Source organism: Natator depressus, chromosome 7 (assembly GCF_965152275.1).
Source record: "Natator depressus isolate rNatDep1 chromosome 7, rNatDep2.hap1, whole genome shotgun sequence".
Lineage (NCBI taxonomy): Eukaryota > Metazoa > Chordata > Testudines > Cheloniidae > Natator > Natator depressus.
In genome coordinates, this window is record NC_134240.1 from 61,291,133 (window position 1) to 61,316,215 (window position 25,083).

The 25,083-nt window shown below is 44.6% G+C and overlaps 1 protein-coding gene across 5 annotated transcripts in view; it reads left to right on the plus strand.

The window, feature by feature from the left end:
• The window catches only part of ADK (adenosine kinase), a 568,464-nt gene that overhangs the window by 414,075 nt on the left and 129,306 nt on the right, over positions 1 to 25,083 (plus strand). For 4 of the 5 annotated variants that reach the window (XM_074958633.1, XM_074958635.1, XM_074958634.1 and 1 more), the window contains one exon: positions 15,455 to 15,625. The exons of the other annotated variant lie outside the window; for it this stretch is intronic. In XM_074958633.1, coding sequence (XP_074814734.1) covers positions 15,455 to 15,625 — 171 coding nt within the window. The remainder of the gene's footprint in view (positions 1 to 15,454; positions 15,626 to 25,083) is intronic. 5 annotated transcript variants of the gene reach the window in all.

The window sequence follows — 25,083 nt, forward strand, 5'->3', positions numbered from 1 at the left end:
TATCTGCCTTTTGAAACCTTCTCACGCCACTTGAGAGGAGTCCCCCGTCTCTCCTCTTCGACCGCGTAGTCTGACTCTAACAGTACCACAAGAACCAGAGCATTTCCCTTCGTTGTCTGCAGACGCTGCAGTGTCTTCGACTCCCTCCTTGCCCCCAGATGACTACCATCAGTTCCAGGAATTATGTTGGGTGGCTGATGCCCTCCGCATTCCACTGGAGGAAGTACAGGAGAAACAGCACCAGCTGCTTGAAATCTTACAAGCAAGAGTGGCTCTACCAATCAATGGTGCCATTCTTCAACCGGTCCAGAATGTCTGGCACACTCCAGCCACTTGCACACCCACCCTCAAGGGGGCATAGAAGAGGTACTATGTACCTGCAAAAGGGTCCAACTTTCTGTTCTCTCATTCCCCACCCAATTCCCTCATCATACAGGCAGCAATGGAGCAGGCCCATCAACAACACTCGCACTCCCTCCTGGCAGACAAAGAGGGCAAGCAACTGGATCTTCTGGGTCACACGGTCGTCTTCTCTGCCAGCCTTCAATTTCTCATCTCCAGTCACTTGGCTGTATTCACTACATATATCTGCCTTACCTATGGCAAGTTGGCAGATTTCTCTGACAGATTTCTCCAGCACGATCAAGCCCACTTCCAGGCTATCCTACAGAAGGGAAAACTGGTTGCAAAGACAACTACTCCAGTCAGCGATGCATGCAGCAAACACTTCTTTGCACACTATGGCTACAGGGATCGTCATGAGGAGGGAGTCGTGGCTGCATTCATCAGGTTTCTCAAAGGAAGTCCAGAACACCATATAGGACCTTCCTTTTAATGAGTCTCATCTCTTCTATCAGAAGACTAATGATTCCCTTCACTTCCTCAAGGACTTCAGAGCCACTCTGCAATCACTGGGTATCTACATACCAGCACTCAAGTGCAAGGTTTACTGCCCGCCACTGGTGCAACATTTTAAAGCTCCCCAATTCTTCCACCAATGGTCCTATGGGCCTCCTTGCAGATGCAGAAGACCCAATGGCCCCATCCAAAATGCCTATCCAAAAACCAAGCTCTGAGGTGAAGTCTGTGGATCAGGATGCTGGATCCTGCCGCTGTGTTGCATGAGGAGTTCCAGGAAAGCTGGAAGTGGGGGAACACGCTGACATGTGGAGACGAAGGGGAAACCAGAACTGGCAAGGCCAGAACGGGGTGATCAGAAAACTGCTCTCTTCTGTCTGATCTCCTGTAGGACATGCAGCAGGAGCAGTAGGGGAGGCATGGCATAATTTATCTGATCTGACAAGCGGATGACTTGTGCATTGCCTTGAGAAAGAGCGCCAAGCAGTACTGGTGCATTTGCTGTTGGCATGGGAGGCAAAGAGGTCTGAGGTAGGAATCCTGCAGTGGTTGAAAATGTTGGAGACCATGGTGTCGTGGAGCTCCCATTTGTGGTTGGTCACGAATTTCCTGCTGAGGGACTTGTAATTACGTTTTGAATCCCAGGAAGATATGCTGCCATCAACAGGATCATGTGGCCAATGCACCAATCCCAAAGACGAACTGCCTCTGCACAAAGCGCAGGTGACCTTGTGCCCCTTGTTTGTTGCTGTAGTAAACAGTGGTTTTGCCTGACATGATGAGAACATGATTGGAATAAATGGATGGGAGAAATGCATAACATGCTGTCCACACCACCCAGAGTTACATGATATTGATGTGCATATGGGATTCTTGAGCGGTCCAAATCCCTTGAGTCATGTGCTTACCACCCCATCTGATCATCGTTGCATCTGTGATGATCGTCATGCTTGGGGAGGATGGAAGGAATGGTGTCCCAGTGCAGTCCCCGTCCACCACTGGAAGGAGGAGAGAACCTCGTGGGGAACCATCAGTAGGAAGTCCCTGCTGTGGTGCATGGGAGAATATGTTCTTTTGAGCCACAGTTGTAGGAGGCGAAAGCGTAGAAGATTTAAGGCAGTAATTTATGTGCAAGCTGTCATGTGGCCAAGAAGAGAAAGGTAAGTCCTGACCAGAACAGAAGAACTGGAAATCACCTTGGAAATGAGCCCTGATAGGGCCTGGAACTGTCCTCCTGTAGGCAGAAGCGTGTCAAGATCACGTCAATGCGGCCACCAATAAATTCTAGGGACATGTGGGATCCAAAGTCAATTTTTCAACGTTTACACTCACTCCCAGGGAGGAGAAGAGCGTGAGAAGCATAGAGGTCGAGGCATGAGCCTCCCCTTTTGATTGCACTGCTAGCAGCCAATTGTCAAGAGAAGGGAACATAAGGACCTCTTGGCGCAGGAGGTGGGCTTCCACTACCAACAAAACTTTGGTGAAGACCCATAAAGCAGTGGTGAGTACAAACAGTAAAACCCTGTATTGGAGGTGACAAAGGCCCATCATGAATATCAGGAAATGTCTGTGGGTATGACGGATATCCACGTGGAAGTATGTGTCCTGCATATGGAGAGCTGGAAATCACATGCCTCTTTCTAATGAAACTTTGGCTTGCATATGAAGCAGTTGAGACAGTGGAGGTCTAAGATCAGTTTCCACCTGCCCTTCTTGGCAACTAGGAAATAGGTGGAACAGAACCCTGCACCCTGATAGACCTATCACTCCCTGTCAGGGTTCCCTCCCCACTCTGAACTCTAGGGTACAGCTGTGGGGACCCACATGAAAGACCCCCTAAGCTTTTTCTACCAGCTTAGGTTAAAACTTCCCCAAAGCACAAATTCTTTGCCCTTGGAGGGTACGCTGCCACCACCAAGTGATTTAACAAAGAATCAGGGACAGGACCACTTGGAGTTCCTATTCCCCAAAAATATCCCCCCCAAGCCCTTACACCCCCTTTTCTGGGGAGGCTTGAGAATAATATCCTAACCAATTGGTCACAAAGTGATCACAGACCCAAACCCCTAGGTCTTAGGACAATAGAGAAATCAGTCAGGTTCTTAAAAGAAGGATTTTATTTTAAAAAAGGTAAAAACCACCTCTGTAAAATCAGGATGGAAAATAACTTTACAGGGTAACAAAAGATTCAAAAACACAGCAGAACTTCCTCTAGGCTTAGTTTCAAAGTTACAAAAAACAAGAATAAACCTCCCTCCAGCAGAGGAAAAATTCACAAGCAAAATAAAAGATAATCTATCACGCCTTGCCTGGCTTTTACTTACAATTTTTGTAATATGAGAGACTTTTAGGATGGTTTATAGGAGAAGGAGTTTTCTGAGCTGATGCTTCTCTGCTTCCCAAGAGAACACACAAAACAAAGCCTTCCCTCCGCCAAGATTTGAAAGTATCTTCTTTCCCCATTGGTCCTTTTGGTCAGGTGCCAACCAGGTTATTTGAGCTTCTTAACCCCTTACAGGTAAGGAGGAATTCTAGACTACCCTTAGCTGTATGGTTATGACACTCCCCTTTGCAATAGGGAGTCTACTTTTAGGGTGAGAATGCTGTTGTGAGAGTGGTCCCTGAGGCGGGGCCAGGGTGGGGGACGTGGATGAGGTAATGTTGTGAACTCAATCATATAGCCATGTTGAATGACATCCAGGACCCATTTGTCCATTGTTATAGCACTCCAAGCTTGTAAAAAGAGTGCTAGATACCCCCCGAAGTGGGTAGGTCAGGTTTACAGCATGAGGGGGGTTGTGGCTCTCTAGATGCTCTCCGAAATATCACTTCTGCGAAGACTAAGCGTAGGAGATGCTAATGGTTGTGAAGATGAACCCAGAGGCATTTTCACTAGAATGGGAATGTTCATCAGCAGTACAAGATATCCTCTCGAGTAGCACAAAAGAGTCCACAAGGCAGTCCTATAGGGCCAAGTGGAAGCATTTCTCTTCATGATTCCAACAAAGGTGTCTTGCTCCTGAAGCAGTGGACATCCCTCTTCTTTTGGACTATCTCCTCTCCCTGAAGGCATCAGGCCTCGCTCTCAAGTCCATCAAGGTGCACATAGCTGCTATCAGTGCTTTCCACCCCCTTGTGGAAAGGCACTCTGTCTTTACTCACCCCTTGACTACTAGGTTTTGGAAGGGCTTCCTACAGGCTTTTCCTCCCGTTCAACCCATCGTTCCCCAATGGAACCTCATCCTTGTCCTCATGGCATTGACGAAATCGCCCTTTGAACCTCTGGCCTCCTGCTCCCTGTCTCTCCTCTCCAGGAGGGTTGCCTTCCTGGTAGCTATTACTTCTGAAAGAAGGGTTGGTGAACTGGGGGCCATGATGGCAGAATCCCCCCTTTACCATGTTCCGTAAAGACATTTTTTTCCCTGTGCTTGCATCCCAAGTTTATGTCAAAGGATTTATCCCGCTTTCATCTCAACCAATCCATATACTTGCTTGCTTTTTTTCAAAAACCTCACTCCTCAGTGGAGGAACAGCACCTTCACTCCCTTGATGTCCGCCAGGCCCTGGCCTTCTATCTTCAGAAGACAAGATCATTCAGGAAGTCCCCTAGACCAGGGGTTCTCAACCTTTTTCTTTCTGAGGCCCCCACAAGGTGCTATAAAAAATCCACAGCCCACAATAGCTGTTTTTCTGCATATAAAGTCAAGGGCTAATGTAGTGGGTAGCAAGCAGGGCAGTTGTCTGGGGCCCCATGCCACAGAGACCCCCATGAAATTATGTTGCTCAGGCTTCAGCGTCCACCCTGGGTGGCGGGGCTCAGAGCCCTGGACTTCAGTCCCATGCAGGAGGGCTTCAGCTTTCTGCCCTGGGCCCCAGCTACTGTAACACTGACCCTACTTGGTGGACCCCCTGAAACCTGTTTGCGACCCCCCAAGGGGCTCCAGACCCCTGGTTGAGAACCACTGCCCTAGACTTTTTATCACTGTAACGGACCAGGATTAAAGGGCAAGCGATCTCCATTCTAAGTGGGTTTCAGGGTGCATTACACTCTTATCAGTTATCGGGATTGTCTCCACCACTTGGGGTAAGAGCCCACTTCATAAGAGTGTAAGCAGTGACTACAGCAGCACCTCACAACGTACCACTTGCAGGCATATGTAGGTTGGCCACATGGAGTTCAGTACATACCTTCTTTTCCCATTATTCCTTGGTGCAAGATTCTGCAATGTATGCCTCGTTCAGTGTGGATGTTCTCTGTTCCATGATTCCATCATCTTCCTTTCACCCTCAGTGGAATACAATAGGGACCATCACTCAAAGAGAAGAGGTTACTTACCTGTAACTGGAGGTTCTTTGAGATGTGAGGTCCCTATCTGTATTCCAATCCTGCGCTCCTTCCCCTCTGCTGCGGATTTCTTAGTTTGTGGTGGAGAAGGAACTGAAGGCACACTTGGTCCGCCCTACCCATCAGCACCTCGGATGAAATGGTTGTTATGTTGGATCATATTAAAGAAGTTCTGTATTAAAATCACAAATGAGTTTGATTTCCCATAGTTTAAATTCCAGGGTATTACTAATTAAGAGGTCTCTTGGTTTTTGGTCTCTTATTTTTACTGTTTCTCTCCCTCTCTGTGTGAAACTTGCAAGCTGCTAATTGTGTTAGTACATCCTAAAACAGAGTCTGTTCTCAAAGCAATACTTTGTAACAACAACTACTCACAGAGAGAGAGACCAAAGCGATACTTTGTAACAACAGAAACAGCACACAGAGACTCCCCACCCTTTTGTTATATTCATCTCGCTTTGTTAACAATTGTGATTAAAATAGAGATAGAGGATGTATGTGGATGAATGCTTGGTGTGGATAATAAATGAATGATCAGGGAGGTGCCAGCCTAAGAATCCAGTGTCAATCGGCCGAAGATAGCGTCAAGTGGAAACAACCAGAGGACCCCCGGAGGGCAGACTGGAATCCACCCAACAGCCTCAAGAATGGGAGAATCAAAGAACAAGATAACAACATCTGGCAGCACGGAGCCGTCAGGAATGTGCCATCTGCTGATTGATTCAGCAACAGCATGATGAAGCAATTCCCATAGACTGGCATAGGAATACATTCCTATAAAAATGGACTCTAGAAACTGAGAACTTTGGGGTCTGATTCTGCAAACCAACTTCCAGGACCATCAGATGAGCATCTGACAAGGCCCTGCTCCCTCCTCGTGTCCAGGCCACCTGGCCATTGGCTTGGGATGAGCAACTTTAAGGCTGGTAATTATGATGATAACCTTGCAGAACCTGTGTGTGTGTGTGTGTGTGTGTGTGTGTGTGTGTGTATGAATGAATGTGTGAATAAATATGAAATTGAATGGAATGTTATAGCTATAACTAACTGCTTACTATGATTCTTTCTGGATTCACAATAAATGTAGCATTTTGCCTTATTCCCTTTAATAAGATCCTGCTGGTTTTTATTTTATTGGTATAACACAGTGAAGCAAGGGTGCATGCATGAACTAACAGGCACTACTACTTTCAAAATATCCAGCTCCGGATGTATGGCACATGCGTATAACAAGTGAGCTGTAGCTCACGAAAGCTTATGCTTAAATAAATTTGTTAGTCTCTAAGGTGCCCCCAAGTACTCCTTTTCTTTTTGTGGATAAAAGACTAACACAGCTGCTACTCCGAAAGATAGGGACCACACATTTTGAAGAACCTCAGTTACAGGTAACTAACCTTCTCTTTTTTTCTTGAGTCCTATTTTTTGTTCTCATACAAACATTGTCTGTGTGGTATTCAAGAATCATAAATCCAGCAATACATAGTTGCTTGTTGTCTTCTGAGTCTGGGTTTGTCTAAATGAATAATAAGTCACAGATTTCAGCTTTGGGTTTAAAGAAATACTTGTTGGCTTTAGAAAATCTTGGCCCTGATCATGCAAACGCTCATGCATGTGAATAATTTCACTCTTGTGTTATCTTACTGAGTTCAGTGGAACTATGCATGTGAATAAAGTTTCTCATATGCACACGTAATTGCAGGATCAGTGCCTTTGGGTGGAACACTTTATAGAGAAATACCTTCACCACAGGTGGAGTATTCCTGGCTCCAGGAGATGCTTCAGCCGTCTCCAGTCCTGTAATGTGGACACTTCTGACACCCTTAATTTGTTTCACTCACATCTGCTATTGCTGGTGCTGCATAGGTTTAGTGCGAGTCAGAAGAAACTCTCTGGGTCTTCTATGATAAAAATAGGAGAGATGACCTCACAAAACAAATTACTTGTGCAGAAAATTACTAAATGCTTCCAGTCATTCTGATGTCTATGAAAAGGACACCTGAATATGAAAGATGGAAAGGGGCAGGAGGGCCACCTCACACAGCTCTACTGATGGGGGAGGCCTCTCAGGTCCAGTTGACTCAGTCTGGCAATGTGTACCTCCAGCATCCAGTTTAGACATCAACTAAGCTAACTGGCTTTATATCTGGTGGCATCCATGTCTTTGATCTTATCTGTTGTACCCCAGTGCTAGGGCCTGTGCTGGCTCTGAGGTTTCTGGATTCCTCCAGGTCAACCTAATTCAGCACCAAGGTTCTGGTACTGTCAGCTTTGTGCCAAAGTCCTCAGAGCCTTATGGGTCGACTTAATTTGGTGCTGACAGTCAGACACCATAGAAATCCCTTGATCCATACAGATCAACAGAGTGCAGTGTGTAGTATCCAGCACCATGGACCTGGTGAACCACTTGATGCCCATAATTTATAGCATTGATGGTCCAATAACCATCTGAATTTGCTGCCAAGGTTTTGACACTGTTTCCAAATGCACCACTTGCTTGAAGTAGTCCAGTGCCAGTATAAGTAAAAAAATCACACCCCTAAGTAACATAGTTATCTTGGTACCAAAACTGTGTAAACCAAGCCTCAGTGAAATACAGGCCAAATGGCTATTCCTCTATAAAGTGAAGTAGGATTTCATTGGTATCCTCTTCTCCATTTCCAGTCTCAAGTCATCTCTGTTTCCATCTCTTACAGGCCACTAAACTTGTCTGTATTCCCCAAGTCTCTTGTACACCCTTGGTATGATTCACCAGGTTTCCATTCACCTGGATATATATTAAAAGATATTCAGTTAATCTGAAGGCAGCATCCTTTGGGGGCTTAGTCTTTTCATGGAATTTGTAAAGTTGTTACTTGAAGCAAAACTGTGTCCCTTACTTAGGTGTGATCAGGGAGAGCAAAATTGTGGCCATCCTCTAATACTCTCTTGACCTGCCATTCAGAGCTGATGCTCATTTTGGCAGTTCTGCAGTTCTTGTTCATCTAGAACTCCTCAGCCCACCTTCCTATGGAGATGTGCTGCTTGTTAATCTCCCACAAGAGGGAATGTGTAGAGGCCACTGGAAGAAAAAAGAGAAGTTATTTGCCAGTAATAATTGTTCTTTGAGAGTGTTGCCTCTGTGTGTTCACAGCCCCTGCCCACCTTCCCCACTTCTCTGATGTCTCAGGTAAAGAATTCCAAAATTAGAGAAGGCACTGAACAGTGGCTGGGGCCACTCCCCACTTCATATTCTGGGAATCATCCACAAGTGGAATGGAAGGGAGGGGCAAGTGGCCTCAACAGACACTGCTCTCTAGAAGATTCCACTGCTCAATACCAGGAGGTGCCAATCCTGCAAGTTGGAATATGCATAGATAATGCCCTCAAATAACAGCTGCTAGTAGGTGACCTCTCGTTATAACTCCCATTAATACTAAATGGCAGTTTCATCCATAAACATCAAGATGAGAGTGTTCTGCTAAGAGAGTTCTCCTGATTAGCTGTTTTATATTCTTCCTCCACTCAAAACATTTCTGTTGCGAGTTCAAAATGTGTTCGTTTGCAGCTAGAGAATACAGCTGAAGTGGTTTCCATGTGTCCTATACAATAATGAGAGTTTTAAGGCAATAATCATGTTTTTTAACACTGGTTAATGTGTAACTAGGAAATATAACTTCCAGCCACTTAGGAAGTTGGCAGTGCTCGAGGGTATGAGAATCAGAAGGATAATTTGATGTTACTTTGTCCTGTTATGTGTCCGGTTTCCAATAAACTAATCATATTTTTATTACTAAATGTTCACTCCTTGGACCGACAAATATACTTTTGTTGACCTTACGTTATTACTAGATGTTGGTTGTAGCCTACCAATTTGAAAATGCTGCAAGCCACTTGCTTAAGCATAAGAGAGAAATTTGCGTATGGAATTTCAAAGGCTTTGTCTACAGTGGTGATTTGTCCTGATTACAGCTATTGTGGCCAGGCATTCTTGTAGCAACACTGGTGCAAACATCTAGCATAGACAAGGAAAACTGTTATTTGAACTGGTGGAGCTTACTCCTATTTAAAACTATAGTAAGCTACAGTGGTGCAAATCAAAACTTACAATTTTTTTAGTGTGTCCACTAGTTGCATTGGTGCAACTGCACTGATAGCTGGACAATGATGGCTGAAATTGGAGCCTCAGTAAAAACATGGCCAAAGTCCATTTCAGTTCTTGGAATGCAAACTGGTTGGCTTTCTTAAACCCAGCTCTCTGGTTAAAGACCAGTCAAATTTCCCCCTACATTCTTTTTCGGCACTGTTGCCTGGAACAAACAGCCGAAAATTACTTCTACAAAGAAAAATTATGGTTGGCAGAGTATTAAAAAAAAAAAGCTCTCTCCTCTATAATACAGCTGTAATCCCTAAATGTTTTAAGACCAAATATTCATTTTAAGAAAAATATGAGGGAAAGAAACCTTTTGAAGAGTGGAGTGAAATTAAATTGAGGAATTTATTTTAAAGAAACCCAAAAGTCAATCTTTCAACTTTGGTGAGTTCATGGCCTTTACTGTGCAAGGTCTGTAATGCAAATTATACTTTGTACATCTCAAATACCCTTATGTTGCATTTCAAAAGAAGAGGGGAAAAAGTTGGACTTAGGCATGACTTAGATCCCAAGGGGATACTATTCTGTACCTTAAATTACAATCAGATGGATTTTAGTTCAGATCAAGTTTTCAATCTGAAATTGGTAAGAAGCCTAATTATTTGACCAGGATAATAATTCTCACTGCTCATTAAATGAAACACTAAAAGATGGAAGAGATTGCTATGGAGACAAGATGTTATATAATGTTTGTTTTAATTCTTTAGGATACAAAAATAGAAAGGAGGCAGGTTTGTTGCTTATATGGTTCAATCCTGAAAGGTGCTGAGCACCTCAAGGAAATTTAAAGGGTCCTCAGCTCCTGTTGCCTTTAATGGGGCGCTCATCTCTTGGCAGGATCCAGTCCAGATTTTGGCGGTGATCGTATATTTGCTAAACTGGAAAGTGTGGAGCAATGGGAAATATTTAGACAATGTTTTTGAAATGATCTTTAATCTGTAAACTCCTTGTTAGACTAAAATTTGTCAATGAGTAGAACTTTCAAGATGATCTTTAGCTGAATTACTTTGAATAAAAATACAGATGTATTCTAATGTGAAGACAGAATAATATGGTGATGAGAACTGGAAAATAGAACCCTTTCATCATTATGTTTTTAGAGTGTTGCAGTAGTGTTGCTATAGATAGGACTGAAATGGCGCTTTACTTACAAAACCCTACTTGCAAGTTGCTTGTTATTTTGCAGCACATGTGATTGCTGCCTTTAATTCAGTATGTTTAATCAAATTTGAGGATATTTAGTGAACTCTTTAAGGTTATGGAAATGCAAAACTACTATAATTAAGCAATTATAAAGGTATTATTTTTAATAAGTGAAGCATCTTAGAGTATGTTTAACTTGGTATCCTACTTGATATTAAACTTTATGGAACTGAAAAATGTTACAGTTTACCATGGTAAAGTCAGTGTGTCACCAGTTTAAAAAAAAAAGTCCCTTTTTTGGTTGAAACAATGTATAAAAGATGGACTACTACTAATCATCACAACACATTGGGTGTACAAACTGAGATCAGTAATTTTGAGCAGGGACAAAGTCTGCCATTTCATATGAGGGAATTTGAGGTCATGGATTTTTTCACTTGTAGGAATAAAACCAATTTTATTTTATTTGCATAACCAGACTTGGTAAGTGATTGCTCCTTAATGAAGACTCAATCATTTTGCCTGCTTTTAATTATTGATTCTACTAAGTTGCAATTGGTTTTGAAGTGATGATTGGTATATGTGCAGTGCAACATTGCATGTTAGATTTTAGTCACAAAGATTCAGAATGTTGAGCTCAAAATGGCAGCCATCACATCTTTTCAATCATGGTTCCCATTTTGACGTCAACCTACTAGAAGAAGTAAGTCATTTTACCTATCTATGGAATCAGAAATACAACGATAGTGACACCATGCTAGATGTCAAGCAATGAATATCAAAAGCAGCAAACAACTTTCATAAGCTTGAGAAGATCTGGAAAAGTAGCATGATTGGCACTGACACACAGCTATGAATTTTGAATACTCGTGTCATGTCTGGAGCGGAGTCATAGAAATCTACAACAGAAATTGATGAGAAGATTAACTCATTCCAAAGTAAATGCCTATGAAGGATCTTCTGAGTGCACTGAAGACAGTTTCTTGCAACATCAGAAATTCAAAGGAGAGCACACCATACTGAAGCATCAAATATGCAAGAAGAAAATGATGGACATATTTAGGACATGCTTTAAAGATGCCAATAACATAACTTCCACAGCAAGTGATAACGTGGGCACCACCTGGAAAGAGTAGAAAGATGACAACCTAGAGAAACATTACTTAGAACAATAGAGAGAGCTAAATTCATCAACATGACATTCAGAAGCCTGAACAGATTAGCCCAAGACCAAAATAAATGGTGGAAAACTGGTGAATGCCATATGCACTTAAGGATGTGAGAGGATAAAATAAAGGAGGGGGAAAGAAAGTAAACCGAAATTTAATTAAATGAGATACTGGATTGTTTCTGGTTCAACTCTGTTTATTCAGTATTTCATTTTTGACACTTATTTTATATTTGTCATGTTTTCATCATTTGAGTTCGGAGAGGGAGAAGCTCTTGAAAAAATTACTACTATTATAAAGTATGTACAATCTACAGAGCTTGCAGTAGTTACATTAACTAGTATTCCCCACCAATGTGTAGCATCTGTATCAGGGATCGGCAGCCTTTGGCATGCGGTCCGTCAGGGAAATCCGCTGGCGGGCCGGGACAGTTTGTTTACCTGCAGCGTCCGCAGGTTTGGCCAATTGCAGCTCCCACTGGCCACTGTTCGCCGTTCCAGGCCAATGGGGGCTTCAGGAAGCGGCATGAGCTGAGGGATGTGCTGGCTGCTGCTTCCCGCAGCCCCTGTTGGCCTGGGACGGTGAACCACGGCCAGTGGGAGCTGCAATCGGCCAAACCTGTGGACGCTGCTGGTAAAGGCCCGCCATCAGATTTCCCTGATGGGCCACATGCCAAAGGATGCCGAACCTTGATTTATATAAATATAAAATACCAAAACAGGGATACTGAATAGTAACTAGAAAAGGAGTACTTGTGGCACCTTAGAGATTAACAAATTTATTTGAGCATAAGCTTTCGTGAGCTACAGCTCACTTCATCAGATGCATTCAGTGGAAAATACAGTGGGGAGATTTATATACACAGAGAACATGAAACAATGGGTGTTACCATACACACTGTAACAAGAGTGATCACTTAAGATGAGCTATTACCAGCAGGAGACCGGGGGGGGGGGGACCTTTTCTAGTGATAATCAAGGTGGGCCATTTCTAGCAGTTGACAAGAACGTCTGAGGAACAGTGGGAGGTGGGGGGGCATAAACATGGGGAAATAGTTTTACTTTGTGTAATGACCCATCCACTCCCAGTCTTTATTCAAGCCTAAGTTAATTGTATCCAGTTTGCAAATTAATTCCAATTCAGCAGTCTCTCATTGGAGTCTGTTTTTGAAGTTTTTTTGTTGAAGAATTGCCACTTTTAGGTCTGTAATTGAATGACCAAAGAGATTGAAGTGTTCTCCGACTGGTTTTTGAATGTTATAATTCTTGACATCTGATTTGTGTCCATTTATTCTTTTACGTAGAGACTGTCCAGTTTGCCCAATGTACATGGCAGAGGGGCATTGCTGGCACATGATGGCATATATCACATTGGTAAATGTGCAGGTGAATGAGCCTCTGATAGTGTGGCTGATGTTATTAGGCCCTGTGATGGTGTCCCCTGAATAGATATGTGGACACAGTTGACAACGGGCTTTGTTGCAAGGATAGGTTCCTGGGTTAGTGTTTGTGTTGTGTGGTATGTGGTTGCTGGTGAGTATTCGCTTCAGGTTGGGGGGCTGTCTGTAGGCAAGGACTGGCCTGTCTCCCAAGATTTGTGAGAGTGTTGGGTCGTCCTTCAGGATAGGTTGTAGATCCTTGATTGGAGGGGTTTTAGTTGGGGGCTGAAGGTGACGGCTAGTGGCGTTCTGTTATTTTCTTTGTTAGGCCTGTCCTGTAGTAGGTGACTTCTGGGAACTCTTCTGGCTCTATCAATCTGTTTCTTCACTTCTGCAGGTGGGTATTGTAGTTGTAAGAATGCTTGATAGAGATCTTGTAGGTGTTTGTCTCTGTCTGAGGGGTTGGAGCAAATGCAGTTGTATCGTAGAGCTTGGCTGTAGACAATGGATTGTATGGTGTGGTCTGGATGAAAGCTGGAGGCATGTAGGTAGGCATAGCGGTCAGTAGGTTTCCGGAATAGGGTGGTTTTTATGTGACCATCGCTTATTAGCACCGTAGTGTCCAGGAAGCGGATCTCTTGTGTGGACTGGTCCAGGCTGAGGTTGATGGTGGGATGGAAATTGTTGAAATCATGGTGGAATTCCTCAAGGGCTTCTTTTCCATGGGTCCAGATGATGAAGATGTCATCAATGTAGCGCAAGTAGAGTAGGGGCATTAGGGGACGAGAGCTGAGGAACCGTTGTTCTAAGTCAGCCATAAAAATGTTGGCATACTGTGGGCCATGCGGGTACCCATAGCAGTGCCGCTGATTTGAAGGTATACATTGTCCCCAAATGTGAAATAGTTATGGGTGAGGACAAAGTCACAAAGTTCAGCCACCAGGTTAGCCGTGACATTATTGGGGATAGTGTTCTTGACGGCTTGTAGTCCATCTTTGTGTGGAATGTTGGTGTAGAGGGCTTCTACATCCATAGTGGCCAGAATGGTGTTTTCAGGAAGATCACCGATGGATTGTAGTTTCCTTAGGAAGTCAGTGGTGTCTTGAAGATAGCTGGGAGTGCTGGTAGCATAGGGCCTGAGAAGGAAATCTACATAGCCAGACAATCCTGCTGTCAGGGTGCCAATGCCTGAGATGATGGGGCATCCAGGATTTCCAGGTTTATGGATCTTGGGTAGCAGATAGAATACCCCAGGTCGGGGTTCCAGGGGTGTGTCTGTGTGGATTTGTTCTTTTGCTTTTTCAGGGAGTTTCTTGAGCAAATGCTGTAGTTTCTTTTGGTAACCCTCAATGGGATCAGAGGGTAATGGCTTGTAGAAAGTGGTGGTTGGAGAGCTGCCTACCAGCCTCTTGTTCATATTCCGACCTATTCATGATGACGACAGCACCTCCTTTGTCAGCCTTTTTGATTATGATGTCACAGTTGTTTCTGAGGCTGTGGATCGCATTGTGTTCTGCACGGCTGAGGTTATGGGACAAGTGATGCTGCTTTTCCACAATTTCAGCTCGGGCACGTCGGCAGAAGCACTCTATGTAGAAGTCCAGTCTGTTGTTTCGACCTTCAGGAGGAGTCCACCCAGAATCCTTCTTTTTGTAGTCTTGGTAGGAAAGTCTCTGTGGGTTAGTATGTATTGCAAAGTAACAAGGGTGTATTACAGTTCAAGACTAAAAGGTATATGTGGCCTGTTCTTCTGCTGTCTGGAAACCTTAAAGAAAGTGATAGGGACTACTAATGTCAGGTAATGAAGATTTTCTTTTAGCTTCAACGTGTGAATTTGAATGAGCCTCATATACATTCCAGCAGAGTTGGTTTCCTCAGAAGGGAATCAAGTGAAGTAAAGGCCTGGTCTGATCTTCACTCTTATTACTTTCTTAAACCCTGATCTGCACTCCTTATTCTAAATTAACTTTTCCTTTGGGAGATCGCACTTAGGTGGCCAGTTTTGATTGGACATATTCCTGGAGGTTTCATTACATGACATACTCTTTAATTAAAGATTAATCTTTAATTCCTGGAGACTCCAGGGCAATCCTGGAGGGTTGGCAACCCTAATTTATGTAGTTATTTATTTCAGTTTCCTTTTATTGTTATTGGCTTCATTAACATATAAATGGCTTCATATTTTATATTATAAAATATTATCAATTATGTTGGATGACATCTTTTTCATTGTTTAAATATTATACTGCATTATTAAGAGATCAGGCATAATGGATTAATCTAACTAATTAAATTAAATCAAAGGATGCCATTTATACACAGTTTCACATTCAATAAGTGTGCTTTTCATTTTTTGTCCTACCTGCAAACAACTTATTTAATATGATTCCTAATTTGAAATTAGTAATATATATTTGCTTGCTTGCTTGCAGGGATTTTTTCTTACAGTTTCACCAGAAGCAATATTAAAGGTGGCCAGTCATTCTTCTGCAAACAACAAGATCTTCACTTTGAATCTTTCTGCACCATTTATTAGCCAGGTCTATAAAGAGCCACTGATGAAAGTCATGCCTTATGTTGACATACTTTTCGGAAATGAGATGGTGAGTCCTACTAAAAATATTTGTTTCTGACAGATGTTTATGTTTAAAATAATCTCTGGGGTTTTTTCTCCATTAACATATATTTTAAGGAACTTTGTGTAAAATGACACTGTAAAATCTAATTTACAGTCTGAGTTTAAAAAGAGAGAATTAAACGAGTGCAGTGGTTCAATGGACTGCTAATGTGTTAACCTGTTAAAAGTTTTCATCTTGATAGCTTTAGTCTTGACGGCCCATTCTGCAATAAAGTAGACACTTTCTTTAAGCAGGAGGAGAAGGACATTAGGAAAACGCAGTTTATAAATTTCTCATTGATCTCTATGGAAGATAGAGTGCCAAACCATCTATAGAAATTCAGTTTTGTTATGCTTTTCTGTGCAAGAGTGGGGTAAATAGATGGGGTGAAATTCTGTGCCCACTGAACTCAATGGCAAAATAGCCATTGACCTCAATGAGGCCAACAGTTTACTGATTGTATTAATATCACTTTGCATTTTCTTAATTCCACAGGGTTCTCTTGTAAGCATTTATATGTTTGCTTATCATGAACGCCTGAGAAAGTCACATAAATAAATGAACTGAGTGAGGGCTTGTCTACACTTGAAATTTTTGCACCAGCATAGGTTACATGCATTATTGAAGCTTGTCTAAGTGTCAGATCAGAGTAAACTGTATTGGGAAAGTGACTTTTTACACTGGTGCAGCATGTCTGCTCTCGGGGTGTACATTGGTGCAGGTACACCAGTGCAACAACTAGCATAGACCAGCCCTGAATACTTTTTTAAAGATTAGAAAATAGAATATTTCTTCAGGTGCAGTACGATAGTGAGAGTCTATTAACCACGGGTAGTTGGATGGGAGGAGTATTTAACATCGACAGTTCTTCTTTGAATGGTTGCAGACATGTATTCCACTCAGGTATGTGTGCACCCAGCACATTGAACCCGGAGAACTTGGCCTAGCAGTACCCACAGGGGTAATGCCTGTGCCCTTTGGCCCTTAGCCTCTCCCTTGACTGTTTAAGGGCAGCTCTGCTCTGACACCTCTCAGTTCCTTCTCACTGCCTGCGGCTAGAGTCAGAACATTTTGTGTGGTATTTTACCTCATGCTGCTCTACCTCAGTCTGTTTGGGATTTTATTGTGTATAGTTAATAATTAAAATAGTTAGTGGTACTCTCAGGTTAATTTATTGTAGTAGTTTAGATGGATCATCATCTTGGCTGATGCCATCACCAGAGTTTAAACATTATGCTTTGTGTGAGATGACTGTCCTCAATAGTGACCCCACACATGCTGTTTATTATGCCTGTGTTAGGGACACTTTAAGTAAAGGTGCTGCATCTGTAAGTGAATGCAGAACCTGCATTTGAAACAGCACCTTCTGGAGCAAGCCATATGGCCTGCTTTGGCACTGGGGACCTTCACGGATAGGTAGACCTCCCAGAGGGTATTTGAGGCAGCATGGGCTCTCCCCGGAGGAAGAAAGACCGTTCTCCTTCCTCTGGTCCCCCTAGAAAAAAATCTCATAAAAGAGACTGGAGCTGTTCCAGAGCTAGGAAAGATTCCTCTTTCCCTTCTAAGAGGAGTGCAGACAGGTACCGTGATTCATCCTGTACGTGAGAGCAGGGTCATCTACCTGCTTTTTGGCACTGAGGCGAGAGCAAGTGGACTCAGTACTGTTGTCTCCAGTATCATCTGTGGGTCCACCATTGAGTCTGGTACCTGTGGTGTCAGTGTTGGCAGCATCAGACTTGCTTTGCTTGACAGCATACCAGTGCAGACATATCAGGAAGCATCAGACTTGCTTTGCCTGACAGTTCCTGAGTCTCCTCAGATTTAAGGGTGCTCAGGTGTGATGGCTTCTTCGTCAGTGCCCTTGGCGCCATCTGTATGGGTTGTGGACTTGTCATTAGTGTAGGCACCAACTTTGGCACCTCTTCTAACTGAGGGTACAGAACTAAAGTTGCCCGCCTTTTGGGCACTGAAAATCAGCGCAGGTATTCTCTTTGCTGCTATTGATGACTCTGGTGCTCACTGCCATGATGGGAATAGTGCTGGCTTCAACTTCAGTGTTGACATCTGCTCTGGTATAGAATGTAAGTGTGAAGCCCTATCAGTGCTTGAAGTGTCTAGGGTTTTAACTTCATCATTACCAGTGCATCTGATGTGGTGGACTTTGGATGAGGCTGGACATTTGTTGAGCCTGCTGGGGATGGCTCTTCCATTGCATGTGGACTATGTGGAAAGTTTCTCAGTATCGGGCTCAGAGACATCTTTATCTTCTCCCTCTCCTTCTTGTTATCACTCGCAGAAGTCATCAAGACCTCCCGGGGATCACCCATCAGTACCCGGATTGGCACCAATCCTGTAGAAAAGTGAGGCATCCTTGGCCTAGTGCCTACTGGCCATCAGTGCAGTACCCTTACCCAGAGTGGCCTCCTTGGAATCTCAGGGATGTTCCAAAGTCAGCATGGTCTCAATCCTTGGTGCAGTCCAGAATGATATTACCGATTCTGCCGGTCGCCTCTCCTCCTGCACATCTGTTGCTGCAGCCACAAATCTTGTTTTCTGACAAAACTGAAGAGATGTTACATTCATGTAAAGACTTGTGAGCTAAATTGCATTCATTTGGGGATTTTTACCCCAGCAGTAAACAGATGTCAGCAGCAGCAATATCGCCCTCAGTGGTTTTTCAGGTCGAATTGTCTCCAAAAAGAGGCACAAGTCTCATAGGATAAGGTCTTCTGGTGCCAATGTCAATCAGTCAGCCCGTCCTCCATCAGCTTCTGCCAAGCAGCCAATTTGACTCTGTCTCCGAGGTCGGCATTCCAGTCATTATGCTTCAAGCCGCCATTTGAGGATAGGCTTTGCAACTTCTACAGGGCTTGAGAGTCAATAATTACAGACAACTGGGTCCGAAGCACTGGGACTGGGTTATGCCATTCAGTTCCTATTTATGCACACTTCTACCCCATCCCATTTCAGGGAACCCTCTTAAGAGTCTGCTTCTTCAGTAGGTGCACACTTTTTGAGCTTTGGGGGTCACAGAGGAGGTTTCCCTTCAGAATCAGGGAAAATAATTCTACTTATGGTACTTCCTGGTCTCCAAGTCCAAGGGAAGATACAAGATTCCTCATGGTTACCTTAATGACTGTTCTCCCTGCTTTGAATCAAAACTGGTTTGCTACCCTTGATTTTCAGGATGCTTACTTTCATGTGGCGATTTTTCCAGGTCACAGGAGGTTTCTGTGATTTGTAATGGCAGGTCAGCATTATCAGTACACCGTGTTTCTGTTTAGCCTGTCCTCCATTCCATTGGTATTTACCAACTGCATGACCATGGTAGCAGCATAGCTCAGGAAAAAAGGAGTTAATATCTTCCCATATCTGGATGACTGGTTACTGAGGGGCAAGTTCTCTCACATGTCCAATTCTTTGTCTCTACAATCGTCTGGGTCTGATTTTGAACAAAGGGAAGTTGTTTAACAGTGACTCAAAAAAAATGAGTTCTTTGGGGGCCCTACTAGACTCTTGAGTTCGAGAGCACTTCTTCCAAATGAACGATTTTAGGCATTTCATCATCTGTGTTTGGCACTTCAGTCTCAACCTTGAACTACAGTCCATGTATGCGTGAAGTTATTAGGCCATGTGGCTGCGTGCATGTACATAGTTCAGTATGTGAGATTGCCCCTTCGTCTGTAAGTGTGATTGAAGTTGGTCTATTGCCTGAGTTGTCAATTGCCCAAATTCTCTGGGTGTCCCCGGCAATCCTGGTCTCCCTACAGTGGTGGGCAGTTCAGAGCAATGTTTGCCAGGTTGTTCCCTTTGCTCCACCAACCAGAACTTCTGCAGAAGAGAAGAGTAAGGGGGGGATTTGATAGCAGCCTTCAACTACCTAAAAGGGGGTTCCAAAGAGGATGGAGCTCGGCTGTTCTCAGTGGTGGCAGATGACAGAACAAGGAGCAGTGGTTTCAAGCTGCAGTGGGGGAAGTCTAGGTTGGATATTAGGAAACACTATTTCGCTAGGAGGGTGGTGAAGCACTGGAATGGGTTACCTAGGGATGTAGTGGAATCTCCATCCTTAGAGGTTTTCAAGGCCTGGCTTGACAAAGCTTTGTCAGGGATGATTTAGTTGGTGTTGGTCCTGCTTTGAGCAGGGGGTTGGACTAGATGATCTCCTAAGGTCTCTTCCAACCCAAATCTTCTATGATTCTATGAACTGTAATCACCAATGCCTCTCCAATAGTTTGGGGACCACATCTAGGGGCACTGAAAATTCAGGGCTTGTGATCAGAAGAAGAGTGTCTGTCCATTTCAATGTCCTGGAGCTTCAAGCCATTTACAATGCATACCAAGTCTTTTGAGATCATATCAGGGACACAGCGGTTCACATACTCACAGACAACAACACCGCAGTGTATTGCATGAATAAGCAAGGAAGAGCCTGCTCCAACCGGCTTGTCAAGAAGCAGTAAGTTTTGGCAGTTCTTCATCGAGGAAAACATAATTTGCATAGCTGCTCATTTACCCAGGGATACACAATCACTTGGTAGATCACTTCAGTCAGATTTTCTCCCAGAATCACGAGTGGTCTCTGAAGTTACGTGCTGAGATCCATCTTCGCAAAATGGAGCCTCCCAGCTATTGATCTGTTTGCAACAAAAGACAACAAGTGCGATCAATTTTGCTCTCAGCTTGGTCTTAGTCCAGGAACCTTAACCAGTGCCTTCCACCTGAACTGGGAATCAGTGCTAATGTATGCCTTTCCCATGATCCCACTGATTCCTCAGCTTATTCTCAAACTAAAACTGAATCATACCAAGCTAATTCTCATTGCAACAATTCGGCTGAGACAATGTTGGTTCTCTGACCTACTAAGACTATCTATTCAGCCTCCCATCTCTCTTCCTCATTGTCCTGATCTACTGCCTACTGACTCAGCACTATGGTTGAGTTTTGCATCCAACACTGAGCAGTCTGTATCTCGTTGCGTGGATGCTGCATGGCTAGATGAGGAAGAGGAATGCATGATGTTTGACAAATACCTCTCAATAGCAGAAAACCATCCACTAGAGCTACGCATTTGGCGAAATGGAAGTGGTTTTCAAATTGATCACTGGCCCTGGGCATTCAACGAGAGCTAGCTTGTATTCAGGAAATTTTGGAGTATCTGCTACATCTCAGTGCTTAGGTCTGTCTCTCTTAGGCCATGTCTACATTACGAAAGTACTCAGATTTTACAGAAGTCGATTTTTGGGAACAGATTGTATAAAGTCGAGTGCATGTGTCCACGCTAAGCACATTAATTCGGCGGTGTGCGTCCACAGTATCGTGGCAAGCGTCGACATTCCGAGCGGTGCACTGTGGGTAGCTATCACACAGTTCCCGCAGTCCCCACTGCCCACTGGAATTCTGGGCTGAGCTCCCAATGCCTGATGGGGCCAAAAATTTGTCGTGGGTGGTTATGGGTAAATGTTGTCAGTCAACCCTCCCTCCCTCCGTGAAAACAGCAGCAGAAAATCATTTCACACCCTTTTCCCTGGATTGCCTGAGCAGACGCCATAGCATGGCAAGCATGGAGCCCGTTCAGCTCACCGCAGCAGTTATAGCCATTGTAAACACCTCGCGCATTATTGTGCGGTTTACGCAGAACCAGCACCTGAAAAACCAGGCGAGGAGGCGACGGCAGCGCGGTAATGAGGACATGAACACAGATTTCTTTAAAACCGCGGTCCCCGACAATTTGGAGATCATGGTGTTACTGGGGCAGGCTCATGCCATGGAACGCCGATTCGGGGCCCGGGAAACCAGCACAGAGTGGTGGGACCGCATAGTGTTACAGGTTTAGGATGATTCCCAGTGGCTCCAAAACTTTCGCATGCCTAAGGCACTTTCATGGAACTTTGTGACTTGCTTTCCCCTGCCCTGAAGCTCAAGAATACCAAGATGAGAGCAGCCCTCACAGTTCACAAGTGAGTGGCAATAGCCCTGTAGAAGCTTGCAATGCCAGACAGCTACCGGTCAGTCGGTAATCAATTTGGAGTGGGCAAATCTACTGTGGGGGTTGCTGTGATGCAAGTAGCCAACGCAATCATTGAATTACTGCTATCAAAGGTAGTGACTCTGGGAAATGTGCAGGTCATACTAGATGGCTTTGCTGCAATGGGATTCCCTTACTGTGGTGGGGCTATAGACGGAATGCATATTCCTATCTTGGGACAGGACCACCAGGGCAGCCAGTACATACACCGCAAGGGGTACTTTTCAATGGTGCTGCAAGCACTGGTAGATCACAAGGGACGTTTCACCAGCATCAACGTGGGATGGCCGGGAAAGGTTCGTGACGCTCACGTCTTCAGGAACTCTGGTCTGTTTAAACGGCTGCAGGAAGGGATTTACTTCCCAGACCAGAAAATAACCGTTGGGGATGTTGAAATGCCTATAGTTATCCTTGGGGACCTAGCCTACCCCTTAATGCCCTGGCTCATGAAGCCCTGGACAGTAGTAAGGAGCTGTTCAACTATAGGCTGAGCAAGGGCAGAATGGTGGTAGAATGTGCATTAGGACGTTTAAAGGGTCGCTGGCACAGTTTACTGTCTCGCTCAGACCTCAGCGAAACCAATATTCCCATTGTTATTGCTGCTTGCTATGTGCTCCACAATCTCTGTGAGAGTAAGGGGGAGACGTTTATGGTGGGGTGGTAGGTTGAGGCAAATCGCCTGGCCGCTGAATATGCCCAGCCAGACACCAGGGTGGTTAGAAGAGCACAGCAGGAAGTGCTGTGCATCAGAGAAGTTTTGAAAACCAGTTTCATGACTGGCCAGGGTACTGTGTGACACTTCTGTTTGTTTCTCCTTGATGAAAATCCACCCCCTTGGTTGCCTCTAAATTCCCTGTAAGCCACCCGCCCTCCCCCCTTCGATCACAGCTTGCTTGCAAAGGAAATAAAGTCACTATTGTTTAAAAAGCATGTATTCTTTATTAATTTATTATAAAAATAGGGAGATAACTCACAAGGTTGCCCAGGTGGGGTGTGGGAGGAGGGTAGGAGGGAAAGAAAAGACCACTTCAAAACTTGTTGAATGACAGCCTTCTGTTGCTTGGGCTGTCCACTGGGGTGGAGTGCGAGGGTGCCCAGAGCCTCCCCCGCCAACGTTCTTGGGCGACTGGGTGAGGAGGCTATGGAACTTGGGAAGGAGGGAGGGTGGTTAAACAGGGGCTGCAGCAGCAGTCTGTGCTCCTGCTGCCATTCATGAACCTCCACCAGATGCTGGAGGATGTTCGTTTGATCCCGCAGTAGCCCCAGTGTTGCATCATGCCTCCTCTGATCTTCCTGCCGCCACCTCTCCTCACGTTCATCGGCCACTTTCCTGTACTCTGCTATTGTGCCCGTCCACATATTCTGCTGAGCTCTGTCAGTGCTGGACAACTGCATGAGCTCAGAGAACATTTCATCACGCGTGCGTTTTTTTTGCCTCCTTATCTGAGATAGCCAAATGTGAACAGCTCAGCGCCTTTGCCCCCTCCCCACCGCGTGGCTAACTGCAGGGAGGATTTCTTTTCAGCCACAGGCAACCAGCCCAGTAGGAACGGCCACCTCTGAATGTCCCCTTAATTAAATTCCCCTATTTCAACCAGGTTACCATGAATGATATCACTCTCCTGAGGATAACACAGAGAGATAAAGAACGGATGTTGCTTGAATGCCAGCAAACACTGGGACCATATGCTGCCAGGCTTTGTTATGCAGTGATACCAGATTACTTGCTACTAGCATGGCGTGGTAAAGTGTCCTACCATGGAGCATGGAATAAGGCTGCTCTCCCCAGAAACCTTCTGCAAAGGCTTTTAGAGTATCTCCAGGAGAGCTTCATGGAGATGTCCCTGGAGGATTTCCGCTACATCCCCAGACATGTTAACAGACTTTTCCAGTGGCTGTACTGGCCATGAATGCATCCCAAGTCCTCAGGGCTACTTAATCATTAAAAACTGCTTGTTTTTATAATATGTATTATATTTTAAAAGGTACACTCACCAGAGGTCCCTTCTCCAGCTTGGTTGAGTTGGGAGGGTATTTCAGTCAGGGTGATAAAAAGATCCTGGCTGTCGGGGAGAACGGTGTGCTGTGTGCTCTCCTCAAGCTCATCCTCGTCCTCCTCATATTCCCCGTCCACAAGATGCTCAGGCATGGCGGAGAGTACCTCATCATCGGAGTCCATGGACAGGGGTGGGGTAGTGGTGGTGGCCCCCCCTAGAATTGCATGCAGCTCAGGGTAGAAGCAGCATGTCTGGGGCTCTGTCCCGGAGCATCCGTTTTATTCTTTGGTTTTCTGGTACGCTTGTCTGAGCTCCTTAAGTTTCACGCAGCACTGTGTTGCGTCCCTGCTGCAGCCTCTGTCCCTCATGGCCTCGGAGATTTTTTGAAATGTTTTGGCATTTCGTCTTTTGGAACGTAGTTCTGATAGCACAGATTCCTCTCCCCATATAGCGATCAGATCCAGTACCTCCCATTCGGTCCATGCTGGGGCTCTTTTTCGATTCTGGGACTGCATGGTCACCTGTGCTGATGAGCTCGCCTGGCCAAACAGGAAATGAGATTCAAAAGTTCCCAGGGCTTTTCCTGTACACCTGGCCAATGCATTGAAGTTCAGAGTGCTGTCCAAAGTGGTCACAATGGTGCACTGTGGGATAGCTCCTGGAGGCCAATACCTTCAAATTGCGTCCACACTAACCCTAATTCGAAACGGCGATGTCGATTTCAGTGCTAATCCCCTCGTTGGGGAGGACTACAGAAATCAGTTTTAAGAGCCCTTTATGTCAAAAAAAAAAAATGGCTTTGTTGTGTGGACGGGTGCAGGGTTAATTCGATTTAACGCTGCTAAATCCGACATAAACTCATAGTGTAGACCAGGCCTTAGCGGCAATCTCAGCATTCCATCCGTCCATCCAAGGGAAGCCATTTTCTCAAACTTCATGATAGTGAGATTTCTGAGATGAGTCATTCATTACCTCCCACCAGTGAAAGAGCCGGTTCCCTTGAAGGACCTTAATATTGTGTTAACTGCTGTTACGGGGCTTCCATTTGAGCCCCTGGCAACCTGCTCTTTGTCCCTCCTGTGCCAGAAGACAGCCTTGTTGCTATAACATCTGCAAGGAGAGTAACTGAGCTATGGGGCTTAATGGCAGAGCCCCCATATGCAGTTTTTCAAAGACAAAGTAGCCCTACAACCATATCCTAAATTCTTGTTGAAAGTGGTTCCCCATTTCTACCTTAACCAAGTAATATACCTACTGGTGTTCTTTCCTAAACCACACTCAAGTGCAGATGAACAGAGACTTCATACATTGGATGTGAAACGATGCTTGGCGTTTTACCTGGAGAAGACAAAGCCTTGATGTTCATCACCTTGTCGTTTTGTCTCCTATGTGGATTGAACTAAGGGTCAGGCTGTCTCTAT